Genomic DNA, 24,444 nt, shown 5'->3' with positions numbered 1-24,444 from the left:
GATGTGCTATCCCGTTTGAAATAAGTTTTCTACAGGTAGAACCAAACTTTAAAACCAAATCTAGAATTTAGTCAAGATTTTAAGTGATTTGTGGTAACGAAATCCCTGACTTAATAATTTACCAGTAATACATAAATTTCGTTCATTAAAATCCAAAACGTTACAACAGACACGGGCATAGCGGAGGTGTTGTGATATACAAACACCGTAAGATAGTGCCAAAGGAACATCACCATCCAAAAAAGGAAAATTAACATTAAGGAACGAAGTATGGAAAGCAAAACAAACACTTTTAAAATCATCAGTACATATGAGCATATAAATATCGAAAATAGATCAATACTTTGGCTTGGGTTTGGATGACTTTTAAATAAAACGACCATAAACTCAATTAAAATCAACAAAGCACTAAAATGACCTTCAAATTAAACTTTTTGGGGCAATTTTATCAAGTGAGATGTAAATATTTCTGTACTTAACTTTTAAATTCCACTTATTTTTTTTTCATGTTAAAAATTCAATATCCTTTTAAATGCATCAATATTCCATATCCCATTTACTTTTAGGACAAATATCCCATATCCCTAAAATTAAAATGGCAAATATCCTGTATCCCAATATACCCTATACAAGCCTCATGTTACTCTTATGTGTGCTTAATTTCTGTTGTGGATAAAAAGTGAAATAATATACCAGTGGCGGATCCAGAAATTTTCATAAGTGGGGGCCCACTGACTGACCTAAGAGGGGGCCCACTCCAGTCACGCTTCAGTGATTCCCTATATAAGCAACCAAATTTTTTCCCAAAAAGGGGGGCCCGGGCCCCCTGCCCCCCCTAAATCCGCCTCTGAATACTACAAAAAGTTTGATTTTAAAAAGAAAGGGAAAGCAGGGTACGGAGTGCTCATTTTCCATACGCCTCTTTTTTTTAATTTCAAGTGCCTTTTATCCTACATCCTAAATTCACACTTTTTTTGTATATCCTTTTAATAGCGGACCATGATAAAGCAAATAAAGAGAAAAAAACAACCAAAAAGATCGACACAGGGACAGATTCAGACTTAAATTAGGAACACCGAAATTTTATTGGCGGGAAACAGAGAGACAAATTAGGTACACCAAAATTTTATTGGCGGGAAACAGGGACAATAGTGTGCTGGAAAGAAGCGCAGTCATAATTTAAAGGTTTGAGCTTTTAAAGGAGTTTTTCACCTCAAAAGTATTATAAATAGATTGAATACATTAATAACAAATGATCTGTTACCTTAAATTAATCTATACAATTGTTGCTCTGACATTTAACGTACTTTCACTTTGTCAACATGGCTACTTTCACTTTATATGGTTATTTGATAAATGAGTGTTTTCTTGAAATGGGGTCGCAAATTATTTGTATGGGTGATTGTACCACTTCAAAAATAGAACATGGAGGTGTAAAAAAGAATTTTCTTTTATTTTTTGCACTGATATAGCAGACTTGTAAGAATTGTCAATTGAGACTTATATGGCCATGATTTCACTAACATTTTAAAATTATTGAGGCCTGGCAGGCAGGCAAAAATTTAATTCAATTTCACTCATTGGTTTAATTCATCTGGTTACCTGTTTATTTATACTAGTTACCAGTAACCAGAAAAATGTGACCAATGGGATTACACAGTTATATTAACTTTCTAAGTTAACCGGAAGTTAAGTCCTTACAAATTCAATGGTCTGGAAAAAGGTCAATAATTCTCATCTGAAGTGTGTTATTCTGTTTGAGGGGTATTCTCAAGGTACGTGAAAGTTGTTTCATTGTAAAGATAAATCAATTACCGACAGACTGGTGTACTTTTATTTGTGAAAAAATCAAGGGAAATTAAAAAAATATTGGTTGAAGCGAACACATTGAAAATTTCCGTTAGCTACCTTGTGTTTTTTTGTACTGGTATGGATAGTAAACCCCACATTGACAGAAACAATATGCCTGTGATGAACAAGCATTGTTTACTGTTCAAAAAGAGGGACGAAAGATACCAAAGGGACAGTCAAACTCATAAATCCAAAACAAACCGACAACGCCATGGCTAAAAATGAACAAGACAAACAAACAACAGCACACATGACACAACATAGAAAACTAAAGAATAAACAACCTGAACCCCACCAAAAAACTAAGATGGGTAATTCATAATTGTCATTACAACACTGAATGTATCAATCAAACAAAACAGTTCTTTTTTTTTATCTTTTATTTTATTTAATTTTAAAATACTTTTCAGAAATGACATACCAGTGGAATCCTTTACAGTATCTAAAATCAGAGTCTGGTGAGAATTATAAAATATTGAGGAAACTTAAGTTCAATAGGTTACACACCATAATTTATTCTGATAGCCTATTCAACATGATCAAGGCATTATATAACAAATTTTATACTTAAAAAAAATGAACTTGTGTCAATTTTCCTGATTCCTCGCTTACAATATCCCTGTCATAGACTCACTCACTCCTTCGCTGCTTATATTGCTGTTTCTATCTTGATGAATAACTATGGAACTGAGGTTGTATTGCTGTTTTTCATCTTGGAAGTATCTGGAAGATATGAAACTGAGCAGATGTTGTTTTGATTGATAGTGGGTTTTTATATGAAAAATGTAGATATCCATGTTTCCCAAAAACAATATTAAATTGTTTTATAGATTGCTTTTGTTTGATTTTTTCCCAGATGATAAATTAGCTCTGGTATTGCTGAACCAGCCCCTTCCAACTGACAGAAAGCTGTTTACAGTATTATGGAGTAAAGGTACACACAAGTTGTTTCAGTAATAATCATTCTAATATTTGATGTTCAAAGATCATGACCAGTCTGAGTAATATCAAACCTCTCACTTGCAATCGTTAAGTTATATATCTCCCAACATATCAGAAAACAGGAGTACTGAGAGGTTCTTTTTAATCAGACTGGTGATCACTGTGGAACAGGTTAATTGGTCTGACAGCTGAACTTATTTAAAACACTTTTATTTACTCCCTTTATAGTATGAATTTACAAAGTAGTACTGCAGAGTCCGTGAAGTATCTTCCTTCACTGTGAAAAATTACTTGATTGGTTCAACACTGTTTTGTGCAATTTAATTATTTACTTCTTATTAAATTAGTCAACATTGTTTTATGTAATTTATTTATGTACTTTTTATTTGGATCAATGCTACTTCTAGTTATTTAACTACTGTTACTATTAATCGTGGGATACCAATTTTCGTTTATCTCTTTTGTGCAGGTGAACCACAAAGGAGTAAGTTTGGTAAGGCTCAAATTTGGCCCCTATTATAAAGTTCAATACTACATGTACAAGATAAAAAATGTTTTTAAATTGACTTAAAGACATTGTGAGAAAGTTTTATAGAACAATTTCTGTCAAAATTTTATTGTAAAGCTTTAGTCTAAATAAGGGATTTTGACAAAATTTGACAAAATTGGCAGGATTTCAGCCAAATTTATGATCAGGAAACATAGAGCGCAGCCGTCAACAATCTAAATATTCAAGTTAGACATGTAAAATGACACTAAAAACATTATTGTCAAAGATCTCTTTTGTCGACGTTTGCGCTCTATGTTTTCTGTCCAAATATTCAATGGAAATTTACCCATTTTCATTGTTTTTTTGTGGAAAATCAAAATGAATACTATTTGTGATGTCATGGATAAAACGCAGGAAGTAAATTTGTCAAAAAAAGACTCATTTTCTATCTAAGGCCAACCTTAAAAATATGTTTGTTTGCAGTTTTCCGACTGTACCTTCAGACTGAAGGGTCGGTAGGTAGGAAAAATATTTTATTTTATCAGCCAAAATACAGTTTAAACAAGCAGTTACACTAAACCAAGTTTCTTGTGAAGAAAAAAAAAACATTTTAAAACAACAAACACTGGACATGCTGAAAACCAACATCAAATGAACAGGCATTTTCAGATAAAAAACTTTTTATCCAAAACTGAAACTTTAACATAGTGTCATTATCCAATTTATGACATAAAATATGGTAAAATTACTGGAACACTTATAAACAAGGAATGTCATTATGACTAGAACTGTTTTAAAGAAATATATTCAGACATGTATGCTTCTTGACTAGAATGTTTTCATGAGTAGAGTATTTTCATCAGAAAAATGTAGATATTAAAGATTTATAAGACAATGTATTAAAGAGTGTATTTTTAATAAAAAAAAAAAATAACCATTGAATCTTCCTCAATTGAAATAAACAGCTGCGCCATGAGCGCATGATACGCCCGACGTCTTGTGTGGAAGTTTTATGCAATAATCATAAATAGTTTCTGAGAAAGTTTTAAGCAATAACCATATATTGTTTTTGAGACACGGCGGGACATGTGAAACCCCCAACCCTGTTTTTTTTTTTACAAAAAACTAAATATCACTAAAATAAAATTTTGAATCAAAACCAAAAAGTATACAGATCTTTAGATTAATATAACAAAGAAGTGTGTAAAGTTTTAAGCAATAATCATAAATTATTTTTGAGATACGGCGCGACATGTAAAAAAAACCTCCCCTGTTTAACAAAATACTCAATAACTCCAAAATAAAGTTTTGAATCATCACCAAAAAGTATACAGATCTTTAGATTAATATAACAAAGACATGTGTAAAGTTTTAAGCAATAATCATAAATCGTTTATGAGATATGGTGCGACATGTAAAAAAACCCTCCCCCTTTTTTACAAAATACTCAATAACTCAAAAATAAAATTTTGAATCATCACCAAAAAGTATACAGATATTAAGATTAACATAACTAAGAAGTGTTTAAAGTTTTAAGCCATAATCAAGAATCGTTTTTGAGATACGGTGCGACATGTGAAAAAAACACACCCCTGTTTTAGTTACAAAGTGTCGTAACTCAAAAAGTTTTAATCTTTTTTTCACCAAAAAGTATACAGATCATTTGACCATCATAAGAAACAACTATGTTAAGTTTTATGAAATTTGGATAAGTCGTTCTCAAGTTACGGTGCGACATGTTTACGCCGGACGGACGGACGGACGGACAGACAGACAGACACCGGACATTTGTATACCATAATACGTCCCGTTCGACTGTTTTCATATTTCTAACAATATTTAATTATATGTGATAAGGTTATATTTTTGCCAGGCTTTAATGAAAACCAAAGAAATCTAAAGTTTGGGTGAAATCCATAGCACCCCATTAAAAGTAAATGGTCTGTACTGAAATGTTTTTAATGCATAAAAAAAATTGGCAGCATAGCTCCTAAGGACATGTTTTAATTGAATTCACACAGGCCACACAGTTTGGGTATATTTAATATTGTAAGAAAGAGAATAATTGCAAAGAGTGGGACAGCCCCCCTTATCCTAAAGGAGCATACTCATTGCAATCGAAGATAAATTTAATATAGAGAGAGTATATTTATTTTTCAAGCTAACCATTCATTTTCTCTACATCTTTGTGTAGTTAGGGTTGCTTCTTATTGATTTGGCATGATCTATATCCATTAACATTTCAAATGAGCCCTTCCTCCGTACAGGCGTGTTTACAGATATCCATGAAGATTTAAGTCACGGAGGAGTGGTTTCATCTTTGTCGTCTTCACAACGATTTGTAGAAAATATGCCATACTTCAAGCTGCTGTCGAATTATTTAACCACTGAAATTGGTTCCATAAAGTCAGGCTCCACAGATTCTGTACCCGATTTGTTTGAGACAGAATGGTTATCGTGTCAAGTATGAATATCCGCTGCATCATCGTCAATGATATCATCACACATCATTACATGTGCCTGAATCTGTATAAACAGTTTACTAATAAACTTTTTTGTTTGTTATTTGTCTTAAAATTGACACGAGACGACAGCGTAAAGTACTCCTCCGCGACTTCGTGGGTACCTGTAGGAACAATTTCCATGTGCTTTATCATTAAATGGTCACATGAACGCTTGACGGGAAGCTAAGAAAAACCGAACTTGAAATGCGTAATTGACCCAGACTTTAAATCATTTCCGGAAAGGACCCAAAGTTCCGGATCGCGTCAATAGAAGTATTAAAAAAAATTTCTTCAAATTTAAAGCAATAAAATTTTCACAGTCGGGAGGATTTTCAAGGGTCGGTCGGTAAACTGCAAACAAACAATATTTTAATTTAAGCCTAATCACAGTATTTACTATTATTCATTGTGATATTGGCCAATTAATCCAAATTTGAGACTAAGGCTAAAAAAGGGGGCCATTGGGGTGTATTCAGACTTTGACAAAACCATGTAATCAAATATCAATGAAGATGCCCTCAATCCATGAAAACTTGTTACCCACAACTTATTGTGCTTCAGCTTGCCCCTAAACAAATATGTATACTAGTTCAGTGATAATGGACGTCATACTGAACTCCAAATTATACACAAGAAACTAAAATTAAAAATAAATGTATATATATACAGAGCTCCAGATAAGCTGCGTATTTGCGTGATCACGCAATACAAATAATAGAAAACCCAATGCAATAGTCCATTGAAGGGTTCAACAACCCAATTAATTCAACGGAAAACCCAATTATATGCCAAAACCATGAGTTCTCAACCCTTTTATTGGCTACCGTTTGTGTTATTGACCCTTATCTGTTTACAGTAGTCGCGTAAACTATTTTTATAATATTTATAATTGGAAATTTCCTGTGTTCTAAAAATAGATCCCTGCATCAAGTAGCTGAAATGGGTCCCTGTTTGAGTTTTCCGTTGCTCAATAGGTACACGTGTTTTTGTAAATATTTCGATCTTCTCGGTGTTTATCCAATTAGCGTGTGTCATGTAGTCATATTTTTTTTCGCATTGCTCAGGATTTTTCATAACATACATCGAATTAAAACGAAAGTGAATGTCCGGTTAAAATATTGAATAGAAGCATGTTTTCGTCTAATTTTGGAAAACTGAGGGAAAGTTATAATGATAACAAGACTCAGCCAGTGTCTTTAGGAAGCGTCCATCGAACGCACTGGCGTGTGTGCGTATCATAACGAAAACATTGCTAATAAACACGGGGTTTCATCAAAAACGAATTCAGTTGGAAAAAGTGAAAGGCCCAATCAATTATGAAATGATAAAGCATCAGAAATCAAAAGTTCTAATAAAAGACAACTAAAACCAGATTTATGTAAATTGAATAAAAGAAAATCAGTCAAGTATAATTAGAGTTTATATACTATTTTTTATTCATTTTACGGTTAATTAATAAATACACACACCATGCACACAGCCACTGATCAGGCACTGGTCTCAGAATTTATTATATAAAGGGCTAAAAGGTATAAGACGAGTGCCTGTGAATACACATATCCTTTTTTATGAGAAAATACAAAACTGGCAAAAGGTTTGAAACGGGACACAAATTAAACCTACAATTGCTCCTCAGTGAATAAACCAAATAAAACAGCGAGCAAATAACCCTAACCATAATCCTAAACCAAATAAAAGAGCTAAACAAAGACAAAAACATATTAATTTAAGATGGAAACAAATTGGGGTTGATATTGCCTAAATATTCAATATTGTGTTGATGAAAAAACCCAATACATTAAGGAGCTTGGTGGTGAAAAACCCAATTTGATATTAACCTGAGGGGTGAATTGGAATTGATAATGCAATTAAAAAACTTTATCACCCAATTATATAAGAAAATGGTGGGTAAAAACCCCAATTTATGAATTCTTATCTGGAGCTCTGTATATAAAATTTAAATTATTGTAGCATTGCTGAAGGTGGCAGTAGATGGAGGGGCTAATCATCTATACAACACACATGTACATAACAGAGAGAAATATCTACCAGATCTCATCACAGGAGATTTTGACTCAATCCAACCCGAAGTCAAAAGTTACTATGAAGAACAGGTTTGAAATTTATTAATGTCTGCAATGGTTTATAATCTACAAGTTTTATTATAGCCCTTTAATTGCATGTGAAAACTAAACTGACAAAAATAGCACCTTTATGGCAAAGTGAGCTTTTTTAGCTCACTTGGCCCAGGTGAGCTTTTCTCATCACTTGTCGTCTGTCGTCCGTCATCGTTATCTTTTACAAAAATCTTCTGAAACAACTGGGCAAAATTTTACCAAACTTGGCCAAACTCATCATTAGGGTATCTAGTTTAAAAATTTCGTAAGGGTTATACAGAACCTAGTGTCTCGCCTACTTTTGCTGTAAATCTCAGCCTTAACAAATTTGAGGCAAAAAAATCAATAAAAATATTCCTCTTCAATCCTTCTGTCCAAGTTTGGTAAAAATCCAGGATAGTTTATGAATCTAATAAATGTTTTAAAAACTTTAACTGCAGACTGTATGTAATGTTACTGGAAGAAAAACTAAGTCCATTTATAAGTAAAATACACAGATACACAGGTACAAAATATTAACAAAATTTCCTTCTAGATACTAGCTTTTGATCTTAAACAAGCTTCAGTCCAAGTTTGGTACAAATTTAAAATAGTATAACAAAGTAACTATTTTTTTTTAAATTTAACCACAGAGTGAATGTGTTGTTTCCTGGCAGAAAATCTAAGTCCATATATAAGTAAAATACAGAAAAAATGGAATTTTATTTTTGCAAACTTTACTTCTGAATACTATCATATGATCATAAACAAGCTTCTGTCCACGTTTGATAGAAATCTAGTATAGTTTAAGAAAGTTATGAAAATTTTAAAAAATTTAACCATAGTTTGAATATTTGTGGACACTGCCGCCGACGAATTGAAGGATCGCTTAGCATGGCTAAAAATAGAACATTGGGGTAAAATGTAGATTTTGGCTTATATCTCTGAAATCAAAGCATTAAGAGCAAATCTGACCTGGAATAAAATTGTTATTAAGGTCAAGATCTATCTGCCATAAAATTTTCAGATGGATTAGAGAATCCGTTGATGGGTTGCTGCCCCTAAATTGGTAATTTTAAGGAAATTTTGCGGTTTTTGGTTATTATCTTGAATATTATTATAGATAGAGATAAACTGTAAACAGCAATAATGTTCAGCAAAATAAGATCTACAAATAAGTCAACATGACCAAAATTGTCAGTTAACCCATTAAGGAGTTATTGCCCTTTATAGTCAATTTTTAACCATTTTTCTAAAATTTTAGTAATCTTAAAAAAATCTTCTCTGAAACTACTGGGCCAAATTTAACCAAACTTGGCCACAATCATCATTTGGGTATCTAGTTTTAAAAATGTGTGGCCTGACCCTGCCAACCAACCTAAATGGCCACCATGGCTAAAAATAGTACATAGTGGTGAAATGTAGATTTTGGCTTATATCTCTGAAACCAAAGCATTTAGAGCAAATCTGACAGGGGATAAATTGTTTATCAGGTCAAGATCTATATGCCCTTAAATTTTCAGACAAAACAGACAACCTGTTGTTGGGTTGCTGCCCCAGAATTAGTAATTTTAAGGAAATTTTGCAGTTTTTGGTTATTATCTTGAATATTATAATAGATAGAGATAAACTGTAAACAGCAATAATGTTCAGCAAAGTAAGATCTACAAATAAGTCACATGACCAAAATTGTCAGTTTACCCCTTAAGGAATTTTTTCCCTTTATAGTCATTTTTTAACAATTTTCATAAATTTTTAGAATATATTTTCCACTGTAATTACTGGGCCAAGTTCATTATAGATAGAGATAATTGTAGCAAGAAGAATGTCCAGTAAAGTAAGATCTACAAACACATAATGATCACAAAAACACAATTTTGTCATGAATTTATCTGTGTCCATTGTTTAATATGCACATAGACCAAGGTGAGCGACACAGGCTCTTGAGAGCCTCTAGTTATAAATTTTTGTAAATTTTGACAAAATATTTTCCATTGTCACTTCTGGGCCAAGTTCATTATAGGTAGAGATAATTGTAAGCAGCAAGATTGTTCAGTAAAGTAAGATCTACAAACACATCAGCAACACCAAAACACAGTTTTGTCATGAATCCTTCTTGTGTTCTTTGCTTAATATGCACATTGACCAAGGTGAGCGACACAGGCTCTAGTTCTCATTACTTGGCATCTGGCATCGTCTTGAACTTTTACAAACATTTTCTCCTCTGAAATTACTGTGCCAAATTGAACAAATTGGCCACAATCAACATTAAGGTATCTAGTTTTAAATACCTGTCCTATGATCCCGCCTGCCAACCAAGATGGACGACATGGCTAAAAATACAACATAGGGATAAAATGCAGTTTTTGGTTTATTTCTCTAAAATTAAAGCAATTAGAGCAAATCTGACGTGGGCAAAAATATTTATCAGGTTGAGATTTATCTGCACATATCAGACAATCTGTTTTTAGGTTGCTGGCCCTGTATTAGTATTTTGAAGGTATTTTTGCGTTTTTTTATTCTTATCTTGAATATTAATATATAGTATGAAAGAAGATCTAATACCTAATAATTTATAGTTTCTACATGATTTCCAAACAAATTAAATTCAGGTGAGCGATGCAGGCTCTTGAGAACTTTTAATTTTTAACAATACAATTGTTGTGTCTAAGCTCTCTTAATCATGTAAAATACCAATGAATTTTACCTTAGTGGTTCTCTAAAAGGGTGCAATGTTGTAAAACTTTATATTTCTTTTATATTTGGCCAATCATTATAATGTAGCATATATAGAAATAAGGAGATGTGGTATGAGAGCCAATGAGACAACTCTCCATCCAAATAAGTAAACAATTATAAGACGTGCTAGATGCGCTGTTTGAGCCATAAAACACAGAGGCTGGATGTGGACCTGATATCCTAGTGTTGGACAAGTCCACCAAGTAAACCAGGACGCGGACACCACACCCTACTGTTGAACCAGTCATCCTTTCTATCCTTTTCAATGAAGAAAAAAAATATGTGTATAAATATATGTATCTTCGAAGATAAATAAAATATGAATAAATAGATAAGAATCTACACAAAACTGATAAACTAATTAGTGGAATATATGAATTATACATGAGATGAGACAATGTCACTGACTATTGATAGAAATCATATTTTCAGTAGACAAGTGCAAGTTTGGACTGACGTTTTTCCAAATAAGTCCTTGTTATTGAACGAGGAAATGATGAATAATTGTATAATGACAGATAGGGAGCAAGTTAAATCATTAGTGTCAAGACCAGACAGTGGTGGAGGTAATTTGGTGTTTATACATCATCAAAAATATTAATACACATGTATTTCATAAACCTATACTGTTTCAAGGTGTTTTGATTTTGTTAATTGATAAGTTCTTTGAGGTAGTATTGGTTATGCTTTAACATATTCTCAACATTAAATCAGTTTAGAAAAATAAAGTCACACCTTTGGTAATTTACTGAAAGCTTTGAGTGGGATATTTTATAACACTACCTTTATTACAAACTTTTGATGAACTAGAGTTGCTATTTCCAAAATGCAGTTGTATATTGCTAGGAACCACATTTTCACTCGCCATGGTCAACACTAGGTTATGGCGTCCATGTCCTGGTTTCAGGGTTGACTGGTCCAACACTAAGGTATGGCGTTTTTCCTGATTTAAGGGTAGATTTTTCAGCACTAGGGTATGGGGTCTGGGTTATGGGACAGAATAGCGTATCTATCACTACTATTATAAGTCATAGATATGGCCTTCAACATAATATGTCCACCATTCTGTCCACATCTTATTGGGTACTTCTTACAGGTTTCTGCACTTCAGATATTAATCTAATTGTTTTGTGTTTACTTTGAGATAATTTTTTTTTATATATGTTTGGTGGAATGATGTGAATAGCTACAAAATAGCTTTTTTAACAAAAACAAAAATTGTAATTTTGCTCCATCAAAGAAAACATGGACAGACAACTGCACAAAATCAGCATTTTTCTTTCTGTTTGAAAAGATTTGCACTTTGTATGTTAGTCTTGTCTAATTCATTTATATTTCTTACTCTCCAAAACTTCACTTTTCTTGGTGAAATATAAGCAGCCATAATGCTAATTGCTCTTTAAAGCCAAAAATAATAAGTTCTATTATAAATTCCAAATCAACTGTAATATAAATAGAAGAACTTGATTGCCCTTAAAATAAAAGGTCAGTTTTTTTTATTATTGTAGAATAGTATTGATTTTTAGCTAACCTGGCTCGAAGGGCCAAGTGAGCTTTACTCATCACTGTGCGTCTGGTGTCGTTAACTTTTACAAAAATCTTCTCCTCTGAAACTACTGGGCCAAATTAAAACAAACTTGGCCGCAATCATCATTGAGGTATGTAGTTTAAAAAATGTGTGGCGTGACCTGGCCAACCAACCAAGATGGCCGCCATGGTAAAAAATAGAACATAGGGGTAAAATGTAGATTTTGCTTATAACTCTGAAACCAAAGCATTAAGGGCAAATCTGACAGCCGTAAAATTGTTAATCAAGTGAAAATCTATCTGCCCTGAAATTTTCAAATGAATCAGACAACCGGTTATTGGGTTGCTGTCCCTGAATTGGTAATTTTAAGGAAATTTTGCTGTTTTTGGTTATTACCTTGAGTATTATTATAGATAGAGACAGCAACAATGTTCAGCAACGTATGATCTACAAATAAGTCAACATGACCAAAATGGTCAGTTGACCCCTGAAGGAGTTATTGCCCTTTATAGTCATTTTTTACCAATTTTTCGTAAATTTTGGTAATCTTTTACAAAAATCTTCTCCTCTGAAACTACAGTGCCAAACTTAACCAAACTTAGCCACAATCAAAATTTGGGTATATTCTTTAAAAAATGTGTCCGGTGATTTGGCCAACCAACCAAGATGGCCACCATTGCTATAAATAGAACATCGGGGTAAAATGTAGAATTTGGCTTATAACTTTGAAACAAAAGCATTTAGAGCAAATCTGACAAGATGTTAAATTGTTTATTAAGTCAATATCTATCTGCCCTGAAATTTAAAGATGAATTTGACAACTGGTTGTTGTGTTGCTGCCCCCTCAATTGGTAATTTTTAAGGAAATTTTGGCCGTTTTTGGTTATTATCTTGAATACTATTATAGATAGAGATAAACTGTAAACTACAATAATGTTCAGCAAAGTAAGATCTACAAGCAAGTCAACATGACCAAAATGGTCAGTTGACCTTTTAAGGAGTTATTGCCCTTTATAGTCAATTTTTAACAATTTTCATTAGTTTTTACAAAATATTTTCCTCTGGAACTAAAGGGCCAAGTTCATTATAGATAGACAGAATTGTAAATAGCAAGAATGTTCAGTAAAGCAAGATCTCCAAACACATCACCATCACCAAAACACAATTTTGTCATGAATCCATCTGATGATCTGTTTTCTTTGTTTGATATGCATATAGACCAAGGTGAGTGACACAGGCTCTTTAGAGCCTCTAGTTTTTTGTATTTATAGAATGTAGAAATAGTAGAAACCCCAGACCAGAACTTTACAGATTTCACTAAAGCTTTGAAGGTAGCATCTGATAAGATAAAGGAAAAAGAGGTAAATATTGATTACTTGAAATTTTAGAAATTATTGCTTGGATTTATTATTATGATTATCAATAAAAGGATAAAAATGTGAGATTAATAATTGCAACTCAAGGAAATTCTTCCTACAGTTGTTTATATATCCAATATCACAGTGCAAGTTCTTATTGAGTTGGTTATCTAGTCTCATAATTCTTATTAGTTAAAACCTCTCACAAAAATATGTGAATTTACAGCACATACCTCAAACATTTAAGCAGATATCAGGTCATGGGAACTGTTTTCATTCTTTATGCATTAATTATTTTTATGGCCACGCAACGAAGTTGTCAGTGCCATATAGTTTATAACCCCAAGTTTCGTTCCGCTCTGCTAACTTTTGCAATAATTACGGGCTTTGGACTTTGATAAATTGTTGAAAATCAAAGTTATACAGACTTTTTTTCTAAAGTTTTTCAGATATTGGAATGATTTTTGGCATGTGAGTTAACCAAGATTAATTACAGATCAAGTTTAAGTTTTGTGCCGCTTGGCTAATTTTTGCCGAAATTACAGGCTATTGACTTAAATAAATTGTTGAAAATCCCAGTTATACAGACTTTTTTTCTAAACTCTTTCAGATGTTGGGCTGATTTTTGGTATGTGAGTTACTCATGATAAGTTACAGATCAAGTTTAAGTTTTGTTTCGCTCCTTTAATTTTTACCAAAATTCAGGGTTTACAACTTTGAAAATTGTTGAAAATCACAGTAATACAGACTTTTTTTCTATACGCCTCCACATTTTGAGCTGATTTTTTATGTGTCAGACTACTATCATGTTTGTGTCCTCATGTGTTATTGAAATTGTAGATTTTTCAACTTTTTGAGACTGGGCCATTCGTGTCGCTTTGACACATCTAGTTTTTCATAAATTCAACTTTTCTTGTCAAAAATTATTTAATTTAAACCCCTAAAAAGAAAGATACCTCTGAGAATTACAATTTAAATCATATCAGTACCAAAGTACTGGAGAGTGGAGGACTGATTTGTAAATCAGCAAGGACACAATCTGAACAATTTAAAAATTTTCATTAAAAAAAATTTCTCCATGACACATCTATTTATCTTAATTAGCTAGGGTAGTTAGTTTTTTAATGAAACTGGCAAACCTAGACAATTTTGATCGAAATCCAATGTACGCAATGTGCTGGATTTTCTCGCTGCATTGAAGACCCATTGGTGCATTTTGGTTGTTGTCTGCCCTTGGGTCAGGTTGTAGATTCTTTGACACATTCCCCATTACCATTCTCAATTTTACTTTGCCAGGAGAAGGGTTCAGACTCACAATATCTATTATCATAAAATGATCCATATGTTAAACTTTTTTTTGCAGATAAAATGTATTATTGTGTTGGGATCATTTGGTGACAGACTTGACCATATGTTTGCCAATATAAACAGTCTATATGAAGCCAGTGAGATAACTGATGCTCAGATTATACTTGTATCAGACGATACTGTGGCATTTCTATTGCAACCTGTGAGTACACTTTATAAAAGTCGCATCATCAATTCAAAGTCCATTTAATTTTAAACAGCCTCTTCCAATTTTGACAGCTTATCTTACCATAATTTCAACTCCATGAAAACCAGGTATATGCTGAATTATTCATGTATCCCTGGTCTAAATAGATATAAGAAGATTATGTATGAGTGCCAATGAGACAACTCTCCATCCAAGTCACAATTTAGTAAAAAGTAAGCCATTAAAGGTCAAAGTACGGCCTGCAACTCTCAGCCTTTGCTCACACCGAACGGTAAGCTATAAAGGGCCCCATACCCATTCAAACAAGAAAACTAAGTCTAATCTTTATGAAAAAATAAGAAACTAGAAACTACATCAACAAATGACAACCACTGACCAACAGATTCCTGCCTTAGGACAGGTGCACAGTTTCAACCAATTCATTTAAAATTTTATAGTAATACATGATGTTTTGGAATTAATGTACCACTTTAAACATTTAAATATATTTCAGATTTTCATATATGACAATGGTATATGAACCATAACTGGTTTAATGTATAAATTTAACAAATAATTGTGATACATGAAATAATTATTTATTTTAAGGGACATCACTCCATCTCAGTGGACCCTCGTGCTTGTGGAGAATGGTGTGGACTAATTCCTGTAGGAGAGCCATGTAATTCTGTTACTACAACAGGTCTCAAGTGGAATTTAGGTATATTTATAACCATCATACAGTCCATTAACAATTTATGCAATATTTTTCTGTGGATTCCTTTTTTTTTATGCCCCACCTACGATAGTAGAGGGACATTATGTTTTCTGGTCTGTGCGTCCGTCCGTCTGTCCGTTCGTTCGTCCGTCCGTTCGTTCGTCCGTCTGTCCCGCTTCAGGTTAAAGTTTTTGGTCAAGGTAGTTTTTGATGAAGTTGAAGTCCAATAGACTTCAAACTTAGTATACATGTTCCCTATGATATGATCTTTTTAATTTTAATGCCAAATTAGAGGGTTAGTCCCAATTTCACGGTCCACTGAACACAGAAAATGATAGTGCGAGTGGGGCATTCGTATACTGGGGACACATTCTTGTTTGGTACTAATTTTCTTGGATTGAGGAAAACTTGCATGTTGGTATTGGATTTCATTGGTTTTCCAATCACTGTATACAAAGCCTACAGAAAAAAAACATTATTCTTTGAACATTTTAATTTGTGGTTCACCTGTACCCAGGAAACCCACATAAATTGATATCCAACGAATGATTATGAATCCACAGTATGTTTTAACATGTGAACATGGTTAATAAAACATTTATTGCATTATATTGTTGAAATATGTACACAAGACAATTTCAGAAATAACATTAAGAATTCTAATATGAAAAAAAAAACCCAGAAATTTCAGTGAGACTTCAACCAAATCAAGCATAGAATAGCTTAAGTAAACTGGCTGGTTTTAAACAATAAACAGATGTTTTAACTATTACAGCTGAGACATAGTGGCAACAGCATTCACCTTTGTCTCCCCTCAACAAAATGTAAAAAGCACGTTTTGGGTGTTAAATGAGTATTTCTTAGGTGAACAAATATTGTATCTATTGTATATATAATAAATGCACACAATTATTTCTGAAGTAACAGTATTATACATGTATTTTTTCAGGTAAGGGAAAAAATACATGTATAATACTGTTACTTCAGAAATAATTGTGTGCATTTATTATTGCGATTTGTGATTTTAGACTAAAAATGCAATTTTTTTTTTTTTTTTATATTTAGAAAAATCCTGTTTAATCCATATAAAAAATTTCAACATGTGAGTTTAAATTATTGCGATTATAACCCTGTCGCATTTTTTCACAATAATAAAAACAATATTACATATTTTCTGAATTTACAGTATTCCATATTCTAAAAGATATCTAAATTGAATAAAATGTAACTTCAGAAATTAGTTATTTGGAATATGGCATTTTAGTAGGAATTATAAATAAATTGCAGATAAACAAAGATTAAAATTTGGAGACCTTATCAGTACATCAAATACCTTGGAAAGTGAAAGTACAGATATTGTTACCGTGGAAATAGATGCTGCACTTTTATGGACCATGGGTATCATACCTGAGAAGGTTAGTTGGGTTGTTTAGGTCTATTTTTTATGCCCCATTTATTATGCTCCATTTATGGGCATTATGTTTTCAAGTCAGTGTGCGTCCATTCATTCGTTTGTTCGTTCATCCGTTTGTCACGCTTCAGTTTAAAGTTTTTGGTCGAGGTAGTTTTTGATTAAGTCCAATTAACTTGAAACTTAGTTCACATGTTCCCTATGAAATGATCTTTCTAATTTTAATGCCAAACTAGAGATTTTTGTAAAAACAAAGTTTTCAGTGTCAATATAGAAAACTGATAATGAAAAGTACCAACAAGACAAGATCTACAAACAAGTCAACATGCCCTCAGTCGTTAGTTGAATCTTTATATAGGGGTACTGCCCTTAAAATACTATTTCTACTGGGGTTTGATGTTTTCCTCAATATTCTGGAAAAATATTACAAAAAGAGTGAAAATTTAGACTGGATATATGATCAAAGAGTTGAGACCTACAAAAAAATCACCAATGACTTAAATCATCAGTCAACTCCTTATAGGAGTTATTTCCCTTTATTAAAATTTGTATGCTCATTTTCAGGTCTGTTTGTCCACCTGTCTATAGTCTGTTCCTAATCCGGTTCAAGTTTTTGATGAAGCTAAAGTCCACTCAATTTTAAACTTGGTACACATGTCGTGTATGATATGATATTTCTAATTTTAATGCCAATTTAAGTTAGAGTTTTGACCCCAATTTATCAGTTCACTGAACTTAGAAAATGATAGTGAGTTGGGCTTCCATGTACTATGGAGGCATTCTTGTTGAAGTAAAGTTGATCAAAAGATTCCTTTTACAGGCCGATGAATTTTGCTGATGAATTTTACCCATTATTTTGTATTTTTAGCTACAATTACAGGGGTTAAGAAATCTGTTATAGCTCACTAGCCCAGGGCTTATTGGTAGCAGGATTTTACTAGCTCTGGTGGAAGAACTACTAGCCCAAAAAAACTGACCTGCTAGCCCTTATATGCCTTACAAATTCAGAGTTTGCTGCAATAACAATGAATTCTATAAACTTTACAATTTTTATCCATTGTACAGTAGAATTTTGCAAATTGAATACCCAAAACTTATGTCAGTAAAATATATTCCATTAGCAGATATATTCAATTAATCGATAATTGAATTATAAAGTCACTGAATATTCTGATATAATGAGTTGACCAGATCCGGAGATGATACAAGTCTTGACCACTGCTATACATGGGTATAAATAAGGATTGGAGGTACATCATCATGTTAGTGTAAAAGAATTATCAACTGGTTAATTATGTAATGCTCATATATTTGTTTTCAGTTTTAAAATTCTATTTATTAAAATAAATTAAATGACCTCAAATATTTATGTGAATAAATTATGAATATCACCATCCATAGTTTGGGTCTTTTATAATTGTTTTATAAACGAAGTACAGTAATGTCCATATTTAGATTGTGGGCTATAAATAGATTACAACCTGTGCATAGTCTCTAAACTGAAACTGTATTTGTTATCAATTTTATTTCCTTAAAAATCAAATTCATTTGGATATCAATGAAGATAATCAGGATTGATGAAATATTTTTGCATCAAGTTTAAAAGTTTTTTGAAGACTGTAAATGTTTAGGTCATGGTTCTGGAGGCTTCTTCACATTAGTAAACAAAAACAAAATGGCATCCATTACATTTATATTACAATAAATTAATCAGGAGGAGGTACAATCAGGTTGCATTTAAGCACTGTACAATACCACCCCCTGTACTTATACATTGATATTGAAAGTACGGGATCCACCCAAAGTTATTTGTTCTATTTTAAAACTTGTACAAAATCAGTTCAAATTCTGGGAATCCCAGATGACGTAGTCGAATCTGATTGGCTTAGTGATGAGATGATTTTCCCCTTTCTATTTTAGAAACACCAAAAATTTTTTGTTACTAGTCCGTCGGGCATATTGGGTTACATGTTTTGGTTGCCCGAGGTCTAAATGTTGTAGTACCGGGTGTCGGGCTAGTGGATTTCTTAATCCTTGCAATTTAAAAAATTATAATAGACATGAAATATAGAGAGAAACTTAAAACAGGGGCCTGGTTGAGCAAGTGGTCTTTAGTAGTACAACAACTGTACCATTAGTCTATCACCACTGAGGTTTGGAGTCCAGCTCTGCATGTAGCAGGTGCATTCTACTCCAATCTTATTTCACTCGAATTGCCTGTTTTCCTGATAAAGGTCATTGGTTTTATCTGGGCCATCCCGTTTCCTCTACCAATAAAAATTGACTGAATCTTGCTGAAAGAGGTGTTAAAAGAGAACAAAATCAATCATTCAATCCATTTTAATACATAGTTGAGCATGAATCTGTTCGGCTGATGGTGATTTGTTTAAAGTTAATTCTTGGTTGCAGGTAATTTACAAAATTTTCAAGAAAAAAGGAAATGAGTCTGACGAGAGTATAGTTGATTTGGCTTGGATGCTCCATCCAACTGCAGATTATGAAGAATATTATTCTGAAGATACAGAAGACTTCTGTCCTTATTTTGATCTTCATGGAGTATTATTCTATCCATTAGAACATTATTGTGAAGAACAAAAGAGAGCTCTTCAGACGGAAATCTTTTCATCAAGAGAAGAAAATATTTTCATGGCTTATAATAATTTTGGTCTTGAAGGACCAGGTTATTTTTTGATTAGGCCTAAACATTCTGAGAAAGTTTTAACACCACTAAGAATTTTGGACTATATGAAAGAAGGTTTTGAATGTGGGACTACCGAATATATGCTAGAACAAAGCGGAAATCACATTTTTATAGAAAGTGTGGAAATTATAAATTTGCCGAAAGGGGACATTCTTTTCAGTATTTATTGTGGTTCATATTCCAGGAAATGAGACAGTACATCCATTCTTATTAATCTCATTGGATATGTATTTATATATATTATAAATGTTATTTTATATTCATTAAATGTATTATCAATAAAGGAATTAATTAAAAAGATTTAATTCACTAAAACTATAAAATTTGCATAAAACAGTATATATATGTAGGTTCAGCAATTAATAGTGTGTGGAATATGGAAGAAAAATATCTACTTTTTAGGAAAGTTTACATTGCAAGTAGATTTTAAAAAAACTGACATTGACAAATCGTTTTGCCATTTGTAGTTAATGTTTATATATTTTTTCAGCGTTATAGTGTTTTAAGAAATATAAGATAAATTCATCTGTATTTGAGGATATTATGCAGCTCAATCTTAGGTTAAGTACATTGAAGAACAATACGATATTTTGCATTTGATGTTAAATGCGGCTAACCCTTCAAAGATTTAATAGAGTGGAGAAGACATGTGAAAAACTATATGTCATTCCATACTGCATTAGATAAGATTTGACATCTCCAGAAGTAACAAAGTAAAATCTCTGGAAATACCTGATTCTGTTCTGGACTTAAATACACTTTCTACAAATTGCAGTTGTACATCTTGTTGTTTATGAAAGATGAAGATATTGTTTCTTACAAATCATGTGGCCAGGAATGGCTTATGAAGCATACATAGATATGCATACATAGATATGCATACATAGATATGAATACATAGATATACATACATAGATATGCATACATAGATATGCATACATAGATATACATACATAGATATGCATACATAGATATGCATACATAGATGTAATATTTTGGTTGTCATATCATTTCCACCCACAACAAATATAACTCAAGAGAACTTTCCTATCCTTGCCAAAGAAAATAGTTCTTTTTCGCAATTGCTGTTATCTATAGTTTGTTTTTTGACTTGAATAAGAGCTGCCTGTTGACCAAATGTATGAGGTTTTTTTAATCTTTTCCTTTTTAATGCATTTGAAATGGAAACGAACTTCATTGTTGAATTGTTGTACATGTTTGTTTGATGGACTAATTGTCTCACTGTATACCACACACAATAATGTTTTATATTGATAGATACACATAATCCATGGCAGGTCCTTTATTGAATTTCCTTCTGATTTGTGGGAGAGTTTTGATTTTAATTTAGGTTAAAAAGATCTTTTGGAAAACTGATGACCAGTTTCATGTTATATAAAAAAGAAGATGTGGTATGATTGCCAATGAGACAACTGTCCACAAGAGACCAAAATGACACAGACATTAACAACTATAGGTCACTGTATGGCCTTCAACAATGAGCAAAGCCCATACCTCATAGTCAGCTATAAAAGGCCCTGATAAGACAATTTAAAACAATTCAAACGAGAAAACTAACGGCCTTATTTATATAAAAAAATGAACGAAAAACAAATAAGTAACACATAAACAAACAACAACCACTAAATTACAGGCTCCTGACTTATGTCCTTCACTGGAAAAGTTTGTCAATTATGCTTGCCTTTATGATGTTATTTACCATAACAAACCAAAGAATGAGCAACACGAACATCACCCATCTCAGGTACTCCAGAAGGGTAGGAAGATCCTGCTCCACACATGGGCACCCATTATGTTGTTCATATAAGTACAAACCCAGTAATACCTAAGTAGGATTTCTAATTACAGGAAGAAGATATAGTTTACCAGATGGAAGCAGGTGTAACAGATGAAGACATCCTCAGGCGAGCATGGATGACTGTTAACTCAGACATAGACAATTATTATCCCGAAGAACAAGAAGACTTCATTGAATCATTTGCTCTGCATGGTGATGTTGAACCTTTACATCTTTACTGTGATCCCCAAAGAGAGGCTCTTCTGACAGAAATCTTCAAGTCTAATGACAACAAAGTCTATGTCTGTTATGAAGGTTGTATGACTGGCCTTGAACCAGAGCAGTTGGTAAAAGGAAGTCTATTAGTGAAGTCAACGGAGATGACAGATCAGATTTTAACTCCGCTTAAAATACTGGAAAAAATGAAAAAGGGATATGAAAATGGAAGTACATATGACATGTTGAAACGAAGTGGAGATCATATTTTCATTGAGGATATTGAATTTTTTAATCTTTCTAATGGTGATGTTCTTATAGACATCACTTGTGGTTCCTAGGAATTTATCTGTTACTTCATTGAAGTGCTTATGTCTTCTTAGCAATGTTACAAACCAAGAAAATAAATGACATAACAAATAAAGTTGTAAACTAATTTTACTGCATTTGGTAAATTTAGTTTTTTTTATCATTAAGAAGATGATTTTATAACAGATTTTTATGAACCTAAATTTAAACTCATGCTTTGTAAGAAATTGAGTGAACTTTCTTTCATTTGTTGGTTGTGATAATCCAAATAGGAAAGAGATTAAGAAGTATTTTGATTATTTCAAATGAATAAAAAAGAGTAGATAATGCATTTCATTTTATTTTTACCTTTTTATAAAACCACTGTGTTAAATGCCTTATAAAGTTTTTTGATGATTTTATGGATGTTTTTGTTCATAATTTCATAATACATGTGTATGAGTGTATAATGCAGTCATTGAAAAAAATGTGTACAAATCAAGAGATATCTAAATGTTGTTTGTATGGAAGGATTTTTTAAGATAACACTAAGAAATAAAAGGATGTAAATTTGTTTAGTAAAGGAAAGGACTGGTCAATTGATTATAAATATTTGTTGGAAAATAGTCATTTTTGTATTTTTTTGTTATTGTTTATTTTTTATTTTTTTATTTCTTTGAAGAATTTACAAAATTTTTTATTTGTTTTATTGTCAAAAGATTTGACAAGTTTTTAGTGTGTTTTATTGTTAAATATTTGTGTACAGAATTTTTCATTATTTTTGTTACTTGTCAAAGAAATGGCAATAATATGAGCATTTTGCAAGATTTCTTTACTTTTCGCATTACAGTTATATTGAATAAGATATTAACACATACTATCGTTTAATGCATCTATAAAATAACTGGTCTCCTTTTGAAAATATGCAAAACTTTTGTCAAATTTGAAATTTTGAAACATTGAAAACCTCATCAATCCTTATTTGAATATATAGTGACAAGTCCTTAAAACTTTACATTTCAATCCAAGTCAAGAATGTTTATAAGTACATTAATCAGAAATGTTAACTACTATCAACAGATGGATCAGGTCTTTTTTATGCCCCACCTACGATAGTAGATGGGCATTATGTTTTCTGGTCTGTACGTCCGTTCATCTATCTGTATGTTCGTTCGTCCCGCTTCAGGTTTAAGTTTTTGGTCAAGGTAGATTTTGTTGAATTTGAAGTCCAATCGACTTGAAACTGAGTACACAGGTTCCTTATGATATGATCGTTCTAATTTTGATGCCAAATAAGAGTTTTGACCCCAATTTCACAGTCCACTGAACATAGAAAATGATAGTGCGAGTGGGGCATTCGTGTAATGAGGACACATACTTGTTTTTTTATATTATATGTATCATAAATTTGATTTTCCCAACTTTTAATGTTGCTACATTTGTGTTTACAACCATAACTGTAGAAATCTGTTCATTTCTCTTTTGTTACAAATAAGTTTGAATTTGCCACAGTGATACCGTTAAATGCATTGTTGTCCTAGTTAAGGGCACAGTTTTTGTTAAGTGTTTTATGATTTTTATAATAAAAACTTACTTGGTTGTTATTTTGATCTGCAATTAATTTGGCATCGATAAAATATAGTCCCATCATATTTAACCTATAAATATCTATTGAACTGACAACTGATAGTTCTTTTTACCAAATAATTGCTTGCAAGACCTGAACATAGAAATGTAAATTTTGAATCCATTTCATGCTGATATCTATACTCAACACATCTATATAGTTAATCCTGATTTAAAGGAAAACTGATAAGACCTTGTCAGCTTATTACTGTCACCTGACTAGGTTAGATTTAAGGAAGTATGTCTTTTCCAAAGAAACTATTCAGTGGTTGTCGTTTGTTTATGTGTTACATATTTGTTTTTAGTTAATTTTTTGTACATATATTAGGCCGTTAGTTTTCTTGTTTAACATTGTCATTTAGGGGCGTTTTACAGCTGACTATGCAGTTGGGCTTTGCTCATTGTTGAAGGCTGTATGGTGACCTATAGTAGTTAATTTCTGTGTCATTTTGGTCTCTTGTGGAGAGTTGTCTCATTGGCAATCATACCACATCTTCTTTTTTATTAGCATGAGGCACAAACAAACTTGCAGGAGTCTTGTACTATCAATGTTTAATAGCCTGACCTGATTTTAATCCTTTTGTGGTCAGATCTAGGAATTTAGAGTTGTACTAATATCGCCACTCAAAAAAAATACATACTACAAACTTGCACCACTGAAGAAATGTTTTAAATCATCAGAG

General features: G+C 32.3%; 1 protein-coding gene across 5 annotated transcripts; it reads left to right on the top strand.

The window, feature by feature from the left end:
* Positions 1-1,012: 1,012 nt before the first annotated feature.
* Positions 1,013-23,739, top strand: LOC143057696 (thiamine pyrophosphokinase 1-like). Of its 5 annotated transcripts, XR_012972796.1 has the most exons (10): positions 1,680-1,775; positions 2,262-2,309; positions 2,708-2,785; positions 7,759-7,901; positions 13,422-13,511; positions 14,872-15,018; positions 15,613-15,724; positions 17,009-17,136; positions 21,703-23,285; positions 23,322-23,739. XR_012972796.1 is itself a non-coding variant. In XM_076231061.1 (9 exons), the coding sequence occupies exons 2-9, from the start codon at positions 2,264-2,266 to the stop codon at positions 22,186-22,188; spliced, it is 1,230 nt and encodes a 409-aa protein (XP_076087176.1). In that variant the 5' UTR covers positions 1,013-1,185; positions 2,262-2,263; the 3' UTR covers positions 22,189-23,739. The 5 variants fall into 5 exon arrangements, 4 of the variants coding, with proteins under 4 accessions (XP_076087176.1, XP_076087175.1, XP_076087177.1 ...); XM_076231061.1 differs by lacking the exon at positions 1,680-1,775 and adding an exon at positions 1,013-1,185 and having other exon boundaries at positions 21,703-23,739; XM_076231060.1 differs by lacking the exons at positions 21,703-23,285; positions 23,322-23,739 and adding an exon at positions 19,542-20,131 and having other exon boundaries at positions 1,676-1,775.
* The last annotated feature ends 705 nt before the right edge of the window (positions 23,740-24,444 follow it).

Source organism: Mytilus galloprovincialis, chromosome 13, assembly GCF_965363235.1.
Source record: "Mytilus galloprovincialis chromosome 13, xbMytGall1.hap1.1, whole genome shotgun sequence".
Classification (NCBI taxonomy): Eukaryota; Metazoa; Mollusca; class Bivalvia; order Mytilida; family Mytilidae; genus Mytilus; species Mytilus galloprovincialis.
The sequence above is the reverse complement of the archived record's forward strand: the minus strand, read 5'-3'. Positions and strand labels throughout refer to the sequence as shown.